Source organism: Clupea harengus, chromosome 22, assembly GCF_900700415.2.
Source record: "Clupea harengus chromosome 22, Ch_v2.0.2, whole genome shotgun sequence".
Classification (NCBI taxonomy): Eukaryota; Metazoa; Chordata; class Actinopteri; order Clupeiformes; family Clupeidae; genus Clupea; species Clupea harengus.
Genome location: NC_045173.1, coordinates 5,469,321 through 5,488,652, shown reverse-complemented (window position 1 = coordinate 5,488,652; position 19,332 = coordinate 5,469,321). Strand labels below are relative to the sequence as shown.

Below are 19,332 nucleotides of genomic sequence, written 5' to 3'. Positions count from 1 at the left end.
TAAACTAAAGCAATCTAATACACCAGTCCTGCAATCTTTTTTCAGAGTCCTAACTCTTTCAAATGAAAGACAGCCCAGAATGATTTCATTGTAGGTCATTTTTATTTTTTCGCATTGGTTTCAACAGGTGTAGCTTACAGTGTATGTGAACTTAAATGTATCTACTTAAAGAAACACTTTTAACATAAACTTTGACAGAACATTTAAGTCAAGAAGGTAAAGTCACGTTCACAAATACATTTCCTTTGACATGAATGAAACAATCAAACAATTTGCGAAGTTAGAGTAACAGTTGTTCCTATGTTTTTAAGAGCGATACACTGCAGAATGCATTAGCAAACATCTGTCTGTCCTTCTAGGTCCCCTTCCACCTCGGGGCCCCAGGCAATTCCCTGCTTTGTCTTCCCTGACGCGTCTCCCCAGTCGATAATCCATTCCCTTGAATATGACGTACGTAAAAAGCTCTGGGAGACGCCAGGGACACTAATCTCCGATGGGGATTACCCTACCTTTTTTTAGGCAACTGTTAAACTGCTAAGCATCGGTCGCAAAGAATCAAATGTCAAACGGAGCAGATTAGTTCAGTCACTCTCTGATTTCCTGCAATTCTTCTAATTTTTTTTCCTCTGTCGTTCAAATTTTCACAACAGGTTGCAAACGGTTGCTTCCTATTCCATTCCCCTTTGCAGGGGGACGCGATGCCCTGCCTGCACGCGGAGTCGTTAGGTTCACTGTCTGCTGAAGGCGATTACCAATCAAGGACGGATTCTGTAGCTTCATTCAGTTCTACAAGTGGAAAAGAAGAACAACGCGACGCAGCAGGGTGGGTTGCTGGAGAGACATTTGTCACTAGCGCAGGCTGGATCTTTTCACCCCTGTGGAGCCAGCGCGCTCAATCGCGGTTCTTTGGGTTTCGTGAAGGTATTGGGAGCGATACAGTTGGAGCTCTGCTTGACGGTCACTCTGATTTTGCGCGCTCCTATTTCTTACGAAGGACATCAAGGTAAGCATTTCGATAAATAGTCTATTTACCAACTGTTCGTCTCAGTCATAGCTGAAGTTCAGCTCCCTGGACCCAAATTACGCATGAGTGATATTTCGGACACATAATTCATTGTCATAGTTTGGCCATACATCTTATTTCATATGTATATTAGGTTGGATTTATCTGTAATATCTTCTGTTAGGGATATGGCGAATGGCTCATCCTCAGGGAAGTCTTCGCGGAGCTCAAAAGAAGGGGCTCGGTCTAAGAAGGATGTCCATTCAAGCACACCACAGCTGTGCCGGCGGAGGGAATCGCACCCACTGTGTAGCCCTAGCAGGAGGAGGTTTTCTGGGTCTTACCTTGAAAGCTCGCCATCCAATGTCCCCTCGGTGGACTGGGGCAATTTCCTGACTCTTGAAATGGGCGCTCATCCTCCAGGGTCACCATGCTCTCCGCGGTCCCCACGATCTCGAAGATCTTCGCTCTCATCTCATTCCATGCGGCCACCGTTGTCCCCCCGTTTGTCGCGGTCCCCCAGACGGGCTGGTCCGTGTGGACGTCGTGCATCCTGCGACTGGATGGTGGAGATGATGGGGGGTGGCGCCCCATGTCGCCAGGGTCTGTCAGAGGTCTGCAACAAGGTCTTACAGCACGTGAGCAAAGCCATGGCTGCAGACCAGTGCTCCTTTGCTCTGGTCACAGATGACAGGGCCGGAGGGAGAGGCCTCAGTGGTGTGGTCTTTCGTTCATACAAGGAGGACTCCCATGGCCAGGGTCAACTTTCCTGGGAAAAAAGCATCATGGAACATGTTGTAGCAACTGGGAAGTCACTCAATATCAAGAATGTCTTTGAGGTAACTACAGCAGGTCACTGCCCAGAGTTACCAGAAATATTTCAGACAGACCCAGCAGCAAACTTAACAGCTTCTCTAGCTCTGGCAAATTGGATTTGTTTGGCTTTTGACTTTGACTTCATGAAGACACAATGCAGGTTTAAGGCTCTTTTCAGTGGGAGATTTAGAAAGGCCACAATCAGTCTGCTCACTAAATTTGCAACAAAAGAAATAACCCAAAGGCCTCTGACATTTCATTGTCCCAGAGGATAAATTTAGTGCAACCTCTGACATGTCCTTAGAGGTCAGCTTGTGACGCAACACTTGAGAAGCACATGTGTTACGTAAAAGAATCAGGCATGTTCTCTGAAGAGGGAGTTGATTAGCCATGCTAACTACTGGCTGTGAAGAGGGAGTTGATTAGCCATGCTAACTACTGGCTGGAGGCCACATCTGAGCTATAAGAGGCAAGCTCATCCTCTCAGACCTAAATCTGTCCGGGACTGTGTTGTAGACAGGGATGTGTCTAGAGGTTCCTAGGGGGGATGGTATGTCCCTCATAGCTGACCCATTTTACATCTCTTTTTGGTGAAAAAGAGTGAAAGACAGGGAAGAAAGTGAAATGTTCAGCGAAGGCTTCCTAATCTGAGATCTGACTTTAGTGTACTGTCTTTGACTGCCATTTAGTCTTTCTTTTACAGTTGCTTTGAACAGTTTTAAAGTCTATTTGTTAAACTTTTTTATGAAGCTTGATGATGAAATATTTACACTGTCATTAAAGACCTACCTGTTTTATAGGATGCCAGGTTCAGTCCTGAAGTGGATGACCTATCTGGATTCAGGCCTAAGAGCATCTTGAGTCTGCCTGTTTACAACCCCAGAGAGGAGGTGGGATTTAATGGCAAAATCAGTTCATACATTCTACACTTGTCATTTTTTTATCAGATTCTGAATACTGTCTCATTACTTCAGCTTGTAGGTGTTGCCATAGCGATCAACAAGACAGCTGCTGCCGGTATAAACTATGGCCAGTTCTTTTTCTCTGAGGAAGATGAGAAGGTGGGAAAACACAGATCTTGTAAAATGAGATTGACTCCTATTATATTTGAATTATTAGGTTATTAGGTAAATTATAATTGTATAAATGTATAAACTGTGAATGGTCCGTGTCATTAACAGGTTATGACAACTCACATGGCGATGCTAGGGGTTATCTTGGATAATGCACTGCTCTGTGAGAATGCTGAACAAGAGAGCAAGCGTAGCCAAGTAAGTGCCTTAGCTGGTTCATAGAACAACACAGGTTTATATCCCTAAACCTAAATAAGTTATTCAAACTTGTGCTATTTTCCTACAATTGTAATTCTTTCTACTTGGGTCATTGCACTGATTTTGTGTGTATTATATTCCACAGGTTCTGCTAGATCTGGCTCGCCTGCTGCAAGAAAGGCATGAGTCCCGGGAGTCTCTCCTAAACAAATTGGCCTCCACCATCCTACCCATCACCAGAGCCAAACTGTGCACTGTTTTTATTATTGATAGTACTAAAAAGGTAACAGATAACTACAGTAGACAAAAACACCTTTTAACAACTAAATAAGCATGTCATGTGTTTCGGCTTTTTAGACTTAAAAGGTTTTACTCTTTTTAAAATAGCACTCATTTGCTGTTTGTTTTTTTTCAAACAGGACTCTTTTTCATATATCATTGACACTGAACATATGGGTCCTGATGAATACAAAACTTCATGCAAAAGGTTTGTTGACACCTTGGACTACCATATTCTGTGTAACTGTACAGTGTCACAAATCAATTAAAAGTCTTTGTGCACATTTCCCTCTCTCTAGGGAAAGTGATGTCAACATGATATGCCATGCATATGCTGTTAATGTGAAAAACTCGCTGAAAGCAGTTAATGTTGCCAACATCTCCACAGAAGGCAGTGTCCCCACGCTTGTGAGTGGACTGAGATACCAAAGATCTGATGGTTGAAACATATGAATTTTTTGTCACAGACAAAATATAGATTTTTGAAGGAATTTACGTTAAAATATTACATGTGTCTTGAGATATTTTGGAGATAACAACTTCTTTTAGACAACATACCCTGTATTTGTAGTTGTGTATCATACTCACATTTTCCACCTGTGAGTAAAAATATAACCTGGCATAGGCATGAGTTCACTCTGGGCGCCATTTGACCTGTGGTCTGTTGTGACAGGACCAGATGACAGAGGAGGCAGGTGCTGATATGAGGACTCTGGTGTGCACACCTGTCAGAAATGGACGCGAGGGCAAGGTTATAGGTACAGTAGCAATTCACTCTCTGTTTTCTCTAAGATTTTTGAGAACATCATCACATTTTTTTCTTAGAATCATTTTTAAAATGTTTTAATTATTTCATTCTGTATTTAATTATAAATTACATTTAATAATCCACATTATTTTGGAAATGCATTGCTGTTTTGAGTAAACCATTTTTCATTTAAACCATTGGACATTTTATTTCCGATGGCTTTATGTGGTAATAATGAAACATTCACTGAAGTTTTGGAAACCCTCTGTTTATTGCTGCTTAAAGGAGTGTGTCAGCTTGTCAACAAGCAGAATGAGGAAGCCGGCAAGGCAGAGGCGTTTGGCCGAGCAGATGAGCGCCTCTTGGAAGACTTTGCCTTGTACTGTGGTGTGAGCCTGCAGAACTTTGAAATCCAGCAGAGGGCAGAGCAGACCAGAGCCAAGCAGGCAGTCACACGAGAGGTTAGGAACGCTTGCTGCTGTGTGTGCAAATTCAGGACCATGTACTAGACAAATCGCAGTACCTTAGACCTCTTTACATTGAAATCTTGGTGTGTTGAATGTAAGCATTATCCTGAACTTGTGTAATCTTAGAGAAACGTGGCATCCAGAACCCAGTCAGTTATTTTTGGGAACAGGAAAACAGAGTTGTCACCTGGTGTTTCTTATTGTGATCCACTATATCAGAGATGGCACCTGAGCCACAGACTGACAGAATCAGTAGTGTGAAATATAGTTCTATTGGAACAGTGCATTTGGAAACTCTAATTTTGAATGCATCCCCCCCCTGTGTGTGTGTGTGTGTTTGTGTGTGCATATGTTGGTGTTTGTGTCTGCTCCAGATTTTGTCTTATCACATGTCTGCATCAGAGGAGGAGATTATGGCCTTGCAGGTGAATGATATTTTCAATTTGAAGGTCCCACTCTGTATTTAGAATATTTCCACTCCATGTAAATCTTTACATTGCCCAGGTTTGTCTGGCCTGTGGTTTGATGAAAAACTACTGAACCCTCATGAAGCCAACTGTGTTTTCAATCTGCCCATCCCCCAGGAGTCCTCCATCCCCCCGGCACAGAATCTTTCCCTCCTGGACTTCCATTTCAGTGATTTCGGCCTGCCAGATTCCGTCACCACACAGGCAACAGTGCGCATGTTCATAGACCTAAACCTGGTGCAGGACTTCGATATTGACTACAAGGTACTGAGGCATGACTGTTTGATCGATCTGTGGATGGTATCCCTGTCTTCTGATACATAGTGCAGTTCATTGTTCTCAGTTGTATTGTATCTTGCAGTTAATGGTTGTATTTGTATTTGTAATAGATTTGGTAAAAATGTACTTGGTGTCATGCAAGAGCCAGTCCTGAAGACAAAAGTAAACCACTAAATATTTTCCAGGTCAGGTTTCTGATACCGTGCAGGTTGTTTGCCTGGTGCTGCCATCCCAAAATAGTAGTTATGGTCAATTTGAAAGTATACAGGGCATGGCTGATTCTTAACAGAGGGTCTCCTTACTGTATCAAAAACCAGACTTGTGAGACTTAGACACCAGATCCGACATTTCTGTCATGTAGGGTCAGTCATAATCATAGACGTAAGTATTGTCTATGTTCACCATATTGGTCTTCTGTCTCTCTCTTCCTGGTCACAGAGTCTGTGCCGCTGGGTGCTGAGTGTAAGGCGTGGCTACCGGCGGGATGTGGCGTATCACAACTGGAACCACGCCTTAAGCACTGCCCAGTGTATGTTTGCCCTGCTGAAGGGAACGGGCCATCTGCAGGTCAGTGAAACCCTTCCGCAAACAGCTCAGCCCAGTATATCCTGACAGGAGACTGGAGGTACACCAGTCTGCATTAAATGGGATTTAAGATTCCCAGGACTCAGGGGATTGGATTAAGCTTGATAAATTTGGTCTATGAACTTTCAGGCTTGCTCACACGCTATGTTTGTCCGACCATGTGCGCTCTCTTTCCATCCATTTAGAGTTACTGTCTGAGTTTGTGAATGCATTTAGGCTTTATTCTTCTCTCATTCTCTCAACATGTTCCCCTCATTTCTATTGCAGAGTCATTTCTCCAGTCTGGAGATTTTAGCTCTCATGATCGCCACCCTCTGCCATGATCTTGACCACAGAGGAGTCAACAACTCTTACATAGCACGGTACACACTGTTGAGTATTCAGTAGAGTAAACAGTCATCCACCCATCCTTGACTTTAACACCATCTTTTTTCCAGACTTCGATTCCTTTATGCATGAATGAGGTTTATTTAATCATCTGACTCTCTTCCCTCCCTCACTGTTCATCAGGAGTCAACAACCTCTAGCTCAGCTGTACGGCCATTCATCTTTAGAACATCATCACTATGACGTGTGTGTCCTAATCCTCAACAACCCAGTAAGAGCAACTTTCCATGATTCTCTGATGCTGCTTTCTGGCTTACCTTCCATCTCTCCACTCATCTAACCATCCCTCTGTCACTCTCGCTCTCCCTCTGTTTTTACCCCTCTTTTTTGTTGATAGGGTAGTGAGATTCTGAGTGGTTTGTCTCAGGAAAACTATCAGCAGTGCCTGCAAATGATTGAGAAAAGCATTTTGGCTACAGACCTTGCTCTCTATATGACGTAAGACACACATGCTAACCTTTTTCTTGTCTGTACACACATTTTCTGTCATTCACTTTACTTACTTTTAAAGCTGTAGTTGTTCAATGAAATCTGTGCTTTCCCACTTATGATAACTTTATGTATAATAAATACAATTATAAGTGTTATAACTGTATTTTCATTATTTTTAAGTATTTATCCGTGATCGTTTTCCTTAAAAGATTCTCTGATAAATGCTGATCACAAATAGCAGAAGCAACCCTATCTTGACATTCCTTGTTAAGTCATTTCACCATTAGATTTTAGAGGACATTATCCTATACTGCGTGCCAGTGCAGAGTTATTCACACGGGTTCTTGTGAAACATGAGTCATCTTAAAGTGTAACTCTCAGTTACCCAATTGCTTATTGGAGTTGACTATGTACATTTGTGTACATATATATTTTTGTATGTATTTGTATATGTTTCTGTCTCCTCACAGAAAGAGAGAAGCGTTCTTCCAGATGGCTGAGAAAGACAACATCCGCTGGCAAGATGAGGATCACAGAGAACTGCTGAAGTATGGAGGACTGTTCGGCAGTCTCTTACTCTTTAGCAAAAGCAGAGCACTGATCTGCTTTATTCCATTAAACAATACTGGCAACATTAGGAACATACACATTAGCTTAAATGAGCTTAAACAGATGGCTGTAGTCTTTATTTTGTGTTGGGGGTTCTCATTTGATTTAAGTAGCAGGGACTACTCTTTTATGTCACTTCCTGTTTGTTTCCTGTGTTCTACAGGTCGATGCTAATGACGGCGAGTGATATCTGTGCTATCACAAAGCCTTGGCCAGTTCAGAAGAAGGTGGGGATTCAGAGACTGTCAAATACATACTTTAGTATAGGAGCTCTATGTGCTTTTTCACTGACAGATACTTGAGGCCACTGTTTCAGCTTTCATTTGTCTTGTTTAGACGGCCAGTCTTATTGCCTCAGAGTTCTTTGCCCAAGGGGACCGTGAGAAAAATGAATTCAACATAAGACCCATTGTAAGTTTTGTATGTTTTTTTAATTAGATTAATCTCAATGTGTTGCAGAGAACACTAACTGTGTAACACTGTCCAAACAAATCATTTGGAATAAGCAGATGTAATTATTTTACTCCATGGTCTGGTCATGTGTGTCTTTTAAACTGATTTTTAAAAAATCTCTCTCTGTGATAGGATGTGATGAACCGAGAGAACAGCACTCGTTTCCCACACATGCAGGTGGAGTACATTAATGGGATCTGTGCACCTTTGTACAAGGTGAGGACTGAGACCACAATTGCAATAAAAACAAAACCTAACTAACTGAGTGAATGAGCAAATAATGGTCTTCATAGGTTTAATCATTATCTCTCTCTCTCTTTCTCTCTCTCTGCATTAGGCTCTTGCTAAAGTGTTTGACTCTTGCAACCCGCTACTTGAGGGCTGTATAAACAACCGTGAAAACTGGGAGCGCCTTGCTGCGGGAGAAGAGGATGATGTGTTTGAGACTGAGGGTTAGATAAAGAGAAAGGGGGAAGCAAGTAAAATCAGGTGAGGAACATAGTTCTACGCCAATGAAACATCATCAACCTGTTTTAGAGTGATTAAATGATCCAGGACCTCAGATCAAGACAACTTGTGGAACCTTTATGGGAAATTATAAACAGGAAATTGGGATATTTTAAAACAGCAACCTCTAATGGCAATTTATGATATGATTGTGGATATGCTTGGTTTGTAATTTTATGTTCGTCATATAGAGGCACACTTAAACAGACCAAATTAGATAAACAAATTTGATAGACTGTGGCGAGATTTCGTTTAATTTTACTGCAGATATGTACAGTATGTTATAGAAATGGTGTGTGCCTTACTTAGACTATATGACATTCACACAGTAATGCTGATAATGTGTCAGCTATAGAGTCTATTAGGACTATACATGTTCTCTCCAGATCATAAAGCTTGCATGTGGTTTTTGCACTGATATATTCCAATGGCTGAAAGTTCTATCCCATGGGCAAATAGACTTGTTTATGGAATTGTCTAAGGTTTTCTTAAACCTTATGTCTAGGTGACCTAAAAGGGTGAAGCATATTTCAACACCTATGCAAAAATGTCTGATCAAACCTAAATGTACAAAACCATATACTATACACATACAGACACGAATAGAAAAACACACGACAATAAATAGAATAACTCCCAATTATTCCTAATAATTATCATACATTTTCTTTAGATGTTATTATTATTATTATTTACCACGGACATTTATTGTTACTTTGCTTCTTTGCCCCGCTGCCCTTTCCCAGAAGGCCCTGTTCAGCTTTAGCCAGAGCTAACGCTCTCACTTTTTCTAATTAGGCAGAACAGTTATGTTACACTATATACTACTATTGTAGTAATCAGAACCTGATTAGATTTCCTGTCAGTTACTCTATATTATATGATATAATATTAGGGGAATCCCAGTCGTTGTTTTAGATAAAGATTATACATATTCTTACTACAGTTTAATTCCTTTCAGGACTGTGCTTTTGTTCCTTGTCATCTTTTGGGGTTTTGGTTAATAAACTGGAGACAGACCATAGATAACATCAGGTTTTGGTAGGATGGTCCTCTTATTGGGTCTAAAATGGGCCATAGCCTACACAACCAAACCAGACAACCAGACATTTAATGCATGTCAAACAACGTCCATACAGAATGTCATCTGTTCATTTAAATCTATAGCATTTTCTAGTTTCCATTGTTTTGTAGCCCCATTTGGAGCCTTCTTCATGAGACTGAAGGTTCAGTAAGTTTCACTTTTAGAAATCAGCTCATTCAGATTCACCTGCAATCTGTTGCTGAAAAAAAACAGTAATATATCTTCCTTGATATGTGCTTGAGGTTTGTGATGAAATAACAGGACAGTTGTAGTATTGGAAAGTTTCGCAAATGCACTGTAAAGTATACTGTAAACAAATATTTAAAGTATAGAGAATGGGCATACATTTAGTAAATACTTTTGTACATAATTTTGTGTCCCTGTGTTTTTTACGCACACACATACATTTGACACAACACATAAAACTACAAAACAATGTGACAGGGTTATTTTTCCTTATATATATACAGTAGCAGGCCAATTTTAGTCATACAAATGCTAGCTAAGAATACTTCTGATAGTCTTAGGCTTATTTTGGGTGCAGCATCGACAGGAACAGCATCACAAGCATCAGACTTGACTGGCATGATGTTTGGATAGCCAGTTGACATGCATGGAGCTGGCTTACATTTCATGTATTTTCAGCTAAAAAAAAATCTACATTACTTTGTGATAGCCTACTAAACACAAGAAGTTCTTATCTTCAGTAACCTTGATTATATCTTGGTTGGGCATAGGTTCCATGCCTCTACCATGGGAGTGCCATTTCTATTCCCAGTCACTAGAGGACACTGTTCTGTAAGATTAAGATACTTCTGGTAATTTTCACGTATTTTGCGGAGGCACGCCGTGAACGGACAAGGGGAGAACGAAATGGCAGGGCGCGGGAAAAGAAAACCAAAATCTGAACCCCAGGTAAGGTTATTACTCTCAACTTCAAGCTGAGATATTGTGCAAAACTGGGTAGACTGCTAGAAACTGCGAACTTGCGCGTTTATTTCGCACAGTAAAGAAATAACGTTATGCTATTGAAGGTTCAATTAGCATGCTCGTGTTCCACGTATAGCAGCAACCCAATAACAGACAACCATAGCCATCTTTTTGACATGAACTCATGAATACCATGTATAATCACGAGAAACTCAACAGGGTCGGTGGGAGTGCAGCAGTGATCCTTTTAAGCTGAAGAAAATTGGCAGTGTTAGCTTGTTAGCTATACCAGCTATGTTATTGTTCACTATGGCAGGTGTTAGTTTTACGAGATTAAGAGTAAATCAAATTTGTGACCCATATCCTAGCTAGCTAGCTAAACAGATAATGCCAGTTGCTAGCCAAATTATCGGTGTTTTCAAAACGATGCCAGCTACAAGGAAAAATGCAAATGAAATGTCAACATGGACAGTCACATGAAACTTGCTGTGCAATATTGTTTACACAAGCGTTCTCATGAGAATGCTACAACTTTGGCCATCCCAGTAACAATAAATGTTGTTAAATTGTTAGAATGCTTTGATGCTTTACGACCTCTTATGTAGCTACTACCCTATCCAAAATGATGTAAGAATGCACATCAAAATGCACCTAGATGTGCGAGTGATTGCTCAAGCTCTAACTTTAATGTCGGCATTTCCGTTCAAAGACACGTTTACACAATGGTTTAAGAAATTTCCACTGTCCACAGAATACAGAATCAGCCAATGGAGACGGTAAAAAATCGCGTGGAGGAGAGACAGAGCTAGACTCTACTTCACCTATTTGTGATGTGCCAGCGGCGGTGAAAGAGGAAGTGGAACGGCTGTACAAGCTACGTATGCCAGACGACTTTTATCACTTCTGGGGCTTCTGTAGGCGGCTGTCAGCAGAAAATCCACGGGGTATTTACCTATCATGAAACTCATTCAATCATACTTTCAGTAGTTCAGACTAGAAATGCTACATATGGCAGATTTTCAACATTAATACTTCTATATTGCATTTATTTCTCATTGGAACAAGATGCCCTCAGAGAAACTCTGGGACTGCAGCTTGTTGGGCCTTTTGACATTCTCTCTGAAAGGCACAAAGACTGCTCAAATACCCAGCCCAACTACCACCTGCACTGCAGGTACTTCTATGACCCACCTGAGCTTCAGACCATACTACAAGGAAGTGCTGAAACTCAATACCATATGGGCTACTTCAGGTTGGACATCTTCTTAGACTCCTTAGTTTGAATGTTCGTTCTTGTCACCCCTAGGTATTGGTATAACTTAATAATTAAACGTATCTGCTCTCCTTTCAGAGATTCTCCTGAAGCCTTACCAGTTTGTATTGGAGAAAACGAAGCCAAGAAAGGCTACTCCATCAAACAAATGGGGGACAATCTCTTCGGAGCTGTTCTGTAAGTATCTACCATCAGACTTATTATAAATATGTAGATTTTTTTTTAATCTAAAGATGGATCAAGTAGCCATACATCGTATATCAGTTTAATTTTAGAATTGTGATGTGTCTGACAAGCTATGCACATACCTGCATGAGGGCTGCCTAGCATATCCTGTAGTTAAAGCATTGGTTGAGAAAATAAAAAAAAAGGCATGTTGCATGTCCTAAATCATGATGCCAGCCAGTCAAATGTTACCAACCAAAGAGTAACAATGGTATGTTTCAGCCTTGACTTAGGACATAGCATCCACCCGTTCAAATATACTAAGTACACAGGCGGATATTTGCGCAACACTACTCACATTGTAGGATCATGTACATACAAATGGGTTGGAATCCAGCCGTCTTGTATTGGGTAGATGCATACTCTTTATTTTATTTAAAAAAAAAAAAAATGTTCCGCCCCCCAATGACCATCACTCTCAGATTGTTCCTGGTGAGGAAGAGGAAAGAGCGAGGTAGGAAGGATGAACCTGCCCTGCGGAGTCTGGAGGAGGAACTGAGACAAGCTGCAGAGTCACTGGGTCTCCCCTTGGAGCAGAAAACCAAAGGCATGAAGCTGAGAGACAAGAAGGTACACAGACACGATTCAAATAAGGCTTTTATATGCTCCAATTCCCATATTGTGCCACAGGCTTATTGGTATTTATACTGTAACACTAGTGATGGTGAGGTCATTTTAATTTATAACAAAATTGTTGGCTTTCAGGTATGCCAGCCTAATGTGTATGTACAGTAGACACAAATGGAATCGGGAAAGTAGGTTAACCAGCTTTGATAAGATGTGACTCAAACAAAGATAATTACCATGAGGTTCCACCTGTAATTTATTCCATGGGTTGCATCTTACTCATAGGTTGTCACAAAGACATTCCATGGAGCAGGTATTGTTGTTCCTGTTGACAAGAATGATGTTGGATACAGGGAGTTACCAGAGACAGATGGTAGGTTAACTTGACTGACTAAATAACATGGCCACACAAATAGGTATTGTGGTACCCTTTATAAGTTATGCTTGCCTGAATTATCTTAGCCGGACTGAAGAGGATATGCAAGGCCATAGCTGAGGCCAAAAACGATGAGGAGCGGATGAAGGCCTTTGCGCCCCTTCAGGAGATGATCACTTTTGTCCAGTTTGCTAATGATGAGTGTGATTATGGCATGGGCTACGAGCTGGGAATCGACCTCTTCTGCTATGGGTCCCATGTAAGTAGCTCTCTGAAAGATAAATGCACGAACACAGACATACAGAGGTACATTTGAAAACACTATCGAATTAACAAAATGCCTTGCCAATGAAAATGCTGTTTTCACCTTGGGCAAGAGCTATGACTGTGACTATGACTGTCGCTCTGACTAGTTGTTATTTATGTGTCACTGGGCTCATACAAACACTAACCTTTATCCCACCTTGGATCCTCAAAAACCATTCTTCATGGCCTGAAAAGGTTAATGAACTTGAAACACAACTAAGTATATAACTAAATAATCAATCTCACCAGAATAGAAGATATAACTCCAGTGTTTTCATTTTTCACACAGTACTTTTACAAAGTGATCCGTCAGCTATTGCCCCTGGCCTACAACCTCCTGAAGAGGGGTCTCTTTGGTGAGATCCTGGAAGCCCACCTCACTAACCGTTCCCATGACAACCTGGACCAGCTCACGCCTGCCTGAGAGAGGTCAGCAGAATAAAACAAAGCCGAGTGAATGAAATGAACAGGATTGTGGTTCTCATAAGCTGCTGCTGCTAAGCATTTGTCTGTACTATGTCCTTATTGTGATGGTCATGTTGTTGTTTTTCAGTACTTACTTTTTTGTTGTTGATGTTCAAAGGTGGATCTCTAATAAATTGTATATTTTTAATGAGGTGTCCTCTTAATTATTATCTATTTGACCTGATAAAAAAGCCCTTTAAAACGTAATAGGTTGTCAGATGTATTGTTGGAAAAATCCTTTGTCTCTACACACATTATGACATGGTGGTCTCTAAGCCTGCCTGTGGCAGACAATGTCTCAGTGGCAGACAATGTCAGTTTTCACAAGGATGTAGTCTGGAAGTCTTCAATGAAAAACAGTTTCCAGTTCCAGCTTTTCAGTCCTCCCAATAAGTGTGCTAATGGAGTTTATTTGACATCAAAAACGTGCTGAAGTGTTTTGTAAATGCTGATTGGTGAAGGGCTGTAGTCATTGACTCTTATTTCACATTTAACAATCTAATATTCTACAACAATGCGTCTTCGACAATGCGTCGTTCGCAGCTCCTTATACCCTTTAAAAAAAATGACCATATCTCATTTCAGTCACTTCCATCCATCCTAATTCTAGAAATAGCCCATTCATGTGTTCTCTCCTCTTAATTCCCAGAAAAGGTTTCTCCTCTGGAAATGACTCCTTTTAGACATCTTCTGCATTGCACTGGAAACAGCAATAAATCACTAATGTGGACAGGAGTGAGTAAGTGGACATGCCAAGGAGGCTACCCTTCTCCAAAGACCTTTAACATTTATGCATAAGGTTAGGATAAATAGTGTTGTCACGTTGCAGTCACAGGGGGTAACATCACACCAAGTTAGCACATGATGAGGTTACGTCTCTGATATCTCCTGTCCTGAGTGAGGTCTTACAAGGTATTCCAAGGCTGTAAGAACCAATGTTTATGGCTGTGGACACACATTTTAATTGTAAATGTTTTTTGGACATGAACAGGAACATTTTGTTTTGATATCATTTGATTATTGCCAGGTGAATCTATATTTCACACATCCTACCAGGCCTTGTTTCCTCTTTAGTGGGATCAATGTGTATTCATTTTTGACATAAACATGTAACCATTTTGATATTCAAATTGAAAAGTCTTCATCTCAAAGATATTCGGTAATATTCACGGCTACAAATGTGCTGTTTAATTCAGTCAGTGTACCAGATGAGGGCACCTCCCTGAAACTCTGATCTGTCTCAGAATGATGTCATTCGCCTCCGCAGTAGTGACGTCACCCTCCTTCTCACAAGTTTCTCTAGACATTTTATAATATAGCATTTATATATAGAGAGAGCCTAGCATGTAATGGATTATTTTGTTATATATATATATAAATATATAAAAATATAAATCCAGAATTTGTCCTACTATAATTACAAGAGTGTGTATACAAAATATCCGATCTGAGATGCTGTCACTAAAAGGGTATCCATTTATGCTTCCATCAAATAATGTCCTCTGTTGCTCGTCTGCTTTGGCTACCAGTGCTGCAGTAGCCTACAGGCTGTCATAACAACCTAGCCAATATGATTTCACACTGTAACGTACTCATCTACTGCATATATTTTTACCCGTGCAGGCCCTCAATTTGTCCTCTCCTCAGCAGTTGTTTTCAAACAAGACAAATACTTGGAGAAAGAGAGACTGACACAATGTTTCTGTAGACTAAGCATATTTTATGCACTCAACCGTTGTGGAATCTAATCGGGAGACCTCAATGGCACCTGGTTAATGTGCTGTTATAGCCTACCAACTCTCAAGACCACACATGAAAGCATAACTGAGTGTTTCCTTTGTTCGGCCAAGATACGCACTAAACGTATTCTAAAAGCTTGGGGTATTGATTTTTTGTTGTTTTGATTTTGCCTTGTCATCCTTTAATGGGAGCTGGCACTGGAAGGCTCTTGTCTATTTGCTGGTGTGTATGGGAGGGTTTGCTAAGTGTAGACAGAGAGAGAGAGAGAGAGAGAGAGAGAGGGAGGGAGGGACAAGTTGATGGTGTGGCTATCCGATGGAGAAAACCACCCCTTCACGTGAGTAAGGGACGACGTTAAGTGACGGTGTTTATCAGTACAGCATTTCAGTCATTTACAGCCAATCGGTATTTCAAGAACTTCAACTCGTTTATTGCCGTGCTTCCTCCACGACTCCCACTCAGTTCACGGTCGGCTGTTAGAGCACTGCTGCGGCAGAGAGGAAAAAAAAAAGAAGCAAAACACAAGCGCACTTTATCCTGCGGATACGAGTGTACCGCACCGAGGCGCGCTCACACACCTCACATAGGCTACAAACGCACTTTGTGTAAAGAATTCGTTTTGTCAGCGCCTCGGTTTGGGACCACTCTTCTTGGACGCTTGGCTAGACTCTGCAGTATGCGCTGCAACGTCTCATCGAGTAACTAAGGCCCGGTCCAAAGCTATCTCAGTAGGCTAGGACTGTCAGCCACCACTTCATCTTCTTCTGCGCATTGACTGAATGTCAAAGCATCCTGAAGAAAGTCACGCGAGGGGCGGCTCCGACGGAGACTGGAAAATGGCTTCTTCAACCAACACAACGCCGGAGGGAGATTCTCCACCCCACCAGAACCGCATCCGCCAGGTGGGTCATACAAATTCCACTGTTTAGTGAAGTCTCGCCTTGAAACCACACAGTTGACGTATGCACGATTTATGTATATCCAAAACCAACTGCATATGTTTTACAAGCTCGCCCATAGTGCTGAGGATAGTCAAAGGCGTTGCCCTGGTTACCGAATCTCGAAGGTGCACCCCTGTTAGCTCCCTCATAAAAACGGCATGTAAAGCTCGCTACTCGGGAAGTGCCATTTTGCCATCTGTGCAGGTTTAGGGTGTATGTAGCCATATATCTATGTTACTTTCACATATCTTCAGCACTGTGTCAGAGTTTATGGCTTTTGCGTGACCTATCTGTATTAAGGCTGTATGGTAGGAGGAACTGTCCCACCCAGTCACAGTTTTGCGGATGGTACACCTGATGAGCTGCGCAGAGTGTGATCAGGCGATGGTGTGACTGTAGACGGACAAGGTGCCACTCAGCCTCAGTGCAAATTCACTCAGTACAAAATCTTGGAGTTTCCTTAATATAGATGTCTTGGCAGTGGCATATTGGCCTACTGACTAAATTAAGGCTACTAAGGCTGTGCAGAGACAAGGAAAAGAAGTAAACAGTGAATATATAAGACATTGGGTTAGAAGGGTCAGTCATCATCATATTCTAATTATCTTAGCTGGTGATGGTTGACCCGTCTAACATAGTGCCTTAAATCTTGAAGGAGTTCTTGTTATTGTCATGTTTTGAGCTGGATGTTTTGAACTATTGCCTGCCTACAGAATGCTGTAGGCTAGTGGTAAATAATGACCTTAAATTGAAATTATGATGTAGGTTATAAAACAATCCTGTGCGTTTAGTATCCCATCTCAGTCCAACTATTCTGCCAATTCCATCTCGCTCTTTGCAGCTTGCTTGGTCAGCTGATTTGACATGATAAGTAGCTAAGTTGACTATATACACATAACATCTCTTAATCATCCCATTAGAATATCTCGACGTAAAGGGTAGTCATTAACAATCAACTCAAGTACACCTTTTTGTCATAGTATGCCCTTCAGGCTTAAATTATTTGTATTGCTCCTGTCTGAGTCTGTCACTTTTCCTGTGTTGTTGCTGTACCTGGGTTTTTTCACAATGAGAAAGTGTGTGGCTCATTGGTTGATCTTCAGTCTTCTAGGCCAGTGCTGCTCTCTGTTGGGCCCTGTTGACTTACGACAGGCTGTGTTTCCTGATGAAGAGCTCAGTCTCTGCCTAATTAGATTCCCATAATGGACTGGCTGGACTGCCCTGCCCTACACATTCAGAGAGAAACTGCACACACTCACACACACACACACACACACACACACACACACACACACACGCACACACGCACACACGCTCACACACTCACACACTCACACACTCACACACTCACACACTCACACACACACACACACACACACACACACACACACACGCACACACGCTCACACACTCACACACTCCTTCCTCCCCCCTGTGTTGCTCTTTAGCTCCATTAAAGATATACATGCATACACACAAACATAATGGCACGTAGATACATATGGATTGAAATACCTGCACTGATCTCAGTATGTCTATCAGTGCTGCAAATGGAGATTTGGATACTTCGCTCTAGTGTGTGTGCATCTGGTTGCATGGATCTGTGTGGGAGCACCATGTAGTAGTTGTGTGGTTCCATACATGAGACCATCTTTGCGTGAGTGTGGGTCAGACTTGTGGTTATTAAGGTTGAATGTATTTCACTCGCATTCTGGTCTGATTGAATCAGTGACGTAGACCCAGAATCGCAAGGGTTAAAGAAATCACACTGATGTATGGCCACACAAAGTCAATGACACCACACTAAAAACAAACAAACAAACGAACACTGTACATGTTACAGTGTGATGGAGGTTAGTAGAACTGTGTCTGCACTGACTGTACCAGTTGGCGACGAAGGCAAGGGGCTGCTTTGATATGGGATTTAGGGGAGATTCTGTTGTGTCTCATGCATGATTAATGCCCCACCTTATGCCTCCTCTGCCCTGCAGTGATAGTGTAAGACACGCACATCTATTCCAGGATATGAAGAGAGAGGAAAAAGTAGAGAAAAGAAGACTGATGGAACTAGGTGTGTTTGTTTTGGAGCCAGTCTTATTACAGCTTATGCTCTGTCTGAATAAATGAAACACGCTGTCTTTTTTTCCTGAATATTTAGTCTTTGGATGCCTTCATGAAATCGCACAACCTCAAAGATAAGGAAAGGTAATAGAAATCTATTCATAGGCAAACCACAGGAAGCCTCCTAAAAATAACCTGAAAATAAAATAATTGGGAAAAAACAATATTAGTATGGCGTGCAGTACAAAAAGTTTGCTTCAATCTCAGGAGGGAAGAGTTACAAGGGAACATGGGAATGCTTGCTTGGGGGTCTAAAAATACACTCTTCACACTAAGTAGTTTGTCCCTGCTGTCGTATAGCACCCGACGGAACTCTTTGCCATGAAAGTTTTACCTGTAGCCGAGGAAGGCTTCATAATCCAGCAAGGTCACCAAATAACTGGATTTGAGTAAAACCATCCAGTGTAGATTACTGGTGGGCAACAGACCAGTGAAAGATTGTTTGTGGAGAAATGCAAAACATTTCAATACTTTGAATACTTACTGGTAACCAGTTAGGCACTAATCTCCATGTGTAGTAACTGCTAATATATAGCCTACCTAATGAGGGACACAGCAACACACTTTCTACTCATCCCTCTTAAACTCCGTCAGCTCAGACGCAAACAGCGTCCACAATAACTGTCTTACTGAGGTGGCCTGTGATCTGTGCCATATGCTCGTTCTCCCAAATTGACTTATCCACACGGATATCTACATGTAATTCGTGGACTTATTGCAATGATAGTATCAGTCTGGGCTCACAAGCCCATCTCTAATCCTCTTTTCCTCAGTGTTATCGAGCAGGCGGCCCCACCCTGTTGCTCCATGCTCTCCATCCCATCTCTAAAAGCCCAGTGGCTCAAATTACATCCTGGCACCACGGCATTTACAGTAGACGATAGCACAACGTTGTTTTCCTAGATAACTCTACATTACTCTCCAGCCATTTTCAGCACAAGGGAGTAGATAGTTATCAGGTAGGCAATGGACATGTCTGTGTCATTGTATTATTGTGTTAA

General features: G+C 41.6%; 2 protein-coding genes across 2 annotated transcripts; both read left to right on the top strand.

The window, feature by feature from the left end:
* Window positions 1-450: 450 nt before the first annotated feature.
* Window positions 451-9,757, top strand: pde5aa (phosphodiesterase 5A, cGMP-specific, a). Its single transcript, XM_012831265.3, has 21 exons — window positions 451-1,003; window positions 1,188-1,842; window positions 2,620-2,709; window positions 2,794-2,880; window positions 3,001-3,090; window positions 3,236-3,373; window positions 3,510-3,577; window positions 3,669-3,777; window positions 4,043-4,127; window positions 4,403-4,578; window positions 4,959-5,009; window positions 5,169-5,315; window positions 5,769-5,897; window positions 6,183-6,277; window positions 6,426-6,513; window positions 6,640-6,740; window positions 7,205-7,282; window positions 7,507-7,570; window positions 7,680-7,754; window positions 7,929-8,012; window positions 8,134-9,757. Exons 1-21 carry the CDS (start codon window positions 699-701, stop codon window positions 8,251-8,253), a joined length of 2,835 nt encoding a protein of 944 aa, XP_012686719.2. The 5' UTR covers window positions 451-698; the 3' UTR covers window positions 8,254-9,757.
* Window positions 9,758-10,194: 437 nt separating this feature from the next.
* On the top strand, window positions 10,195-13,674 carry LOC105903524 (histone PARylation factor 1). The gene is made up of 8 exons (XM_012831290.3): window positions 10,195-10,302; window positions 11,069-11,261; window positions 11,383-11,569; window positions 11,669-11,767; window positions 12,238-12,385; window positions 12,668-12,755; window positions 12,845-13,017; window positions 13,354-13,674. Exons 1-8 carry the CDS (start codon window positions 10,261-10,263, stop codon window positions 13,486-13,488), a joined length of 1,065 nt encoding a protein of 354 aa, XP_012686744.1. The 5' UTR covers window positions 10,195-10,260; the 3' UTR covers window positions 13,489-13,674.
* Window positions 13,675-19,332: the final 5,658 nt, after the last annotated feature.

What these genes read in the sequence shown, in the direction of transcription:
- pde5aa (XM_012831265.3), top strand. Translation starts at nt 699, where the DNA reads ATGCCCTGCCTGCACGCGGAGTCGTTAGGTTCACTGTCTGCTGAAGGC. An exon ending in AGCAGGCAGTCACACGAGAG is followed by an intron (nt 4,579 to 4,958) that starts GTTAGGAACGCT and finishes TGTCTGCTCCAG; the next exon opens with ATTTTGTCTTATCACATGTC. An exon ending in ACTTCGATATTGACTACAAG is followed by an intron (nt 5,316 to 5,768) that starts GTACTGAGGCAT and finishes TCCTGGTCACAG; the next exon opens with AGTCTGTGCCGCTGGGTGCT.
- LOC105903524 (XM_012831290.3), top strand. Translation starts at nt 10,261, where the DNA reads ATGGCAGGGCGCGGGAAAAGAAAACCAAAATCTGAACCCCAG. An exon ending in GTCAGCAGAAAATCCACGGG is followed by an intron (nt 11,262 to 11,382) that starts GTATTTACCTAT and finishes CATTGGAACAAG; the next exon opens with ATGCCCTCAGAGAAACTCTG. An exon ending in TCTTCTGCTATGGGTCCCAT is followed by an intron (nt 13,018 to 13,353) that starts GTAAGTAGCTCT and finishes TTTTTCACACAG; the next exon opens with TACTTTTACAAAGTGATCCG.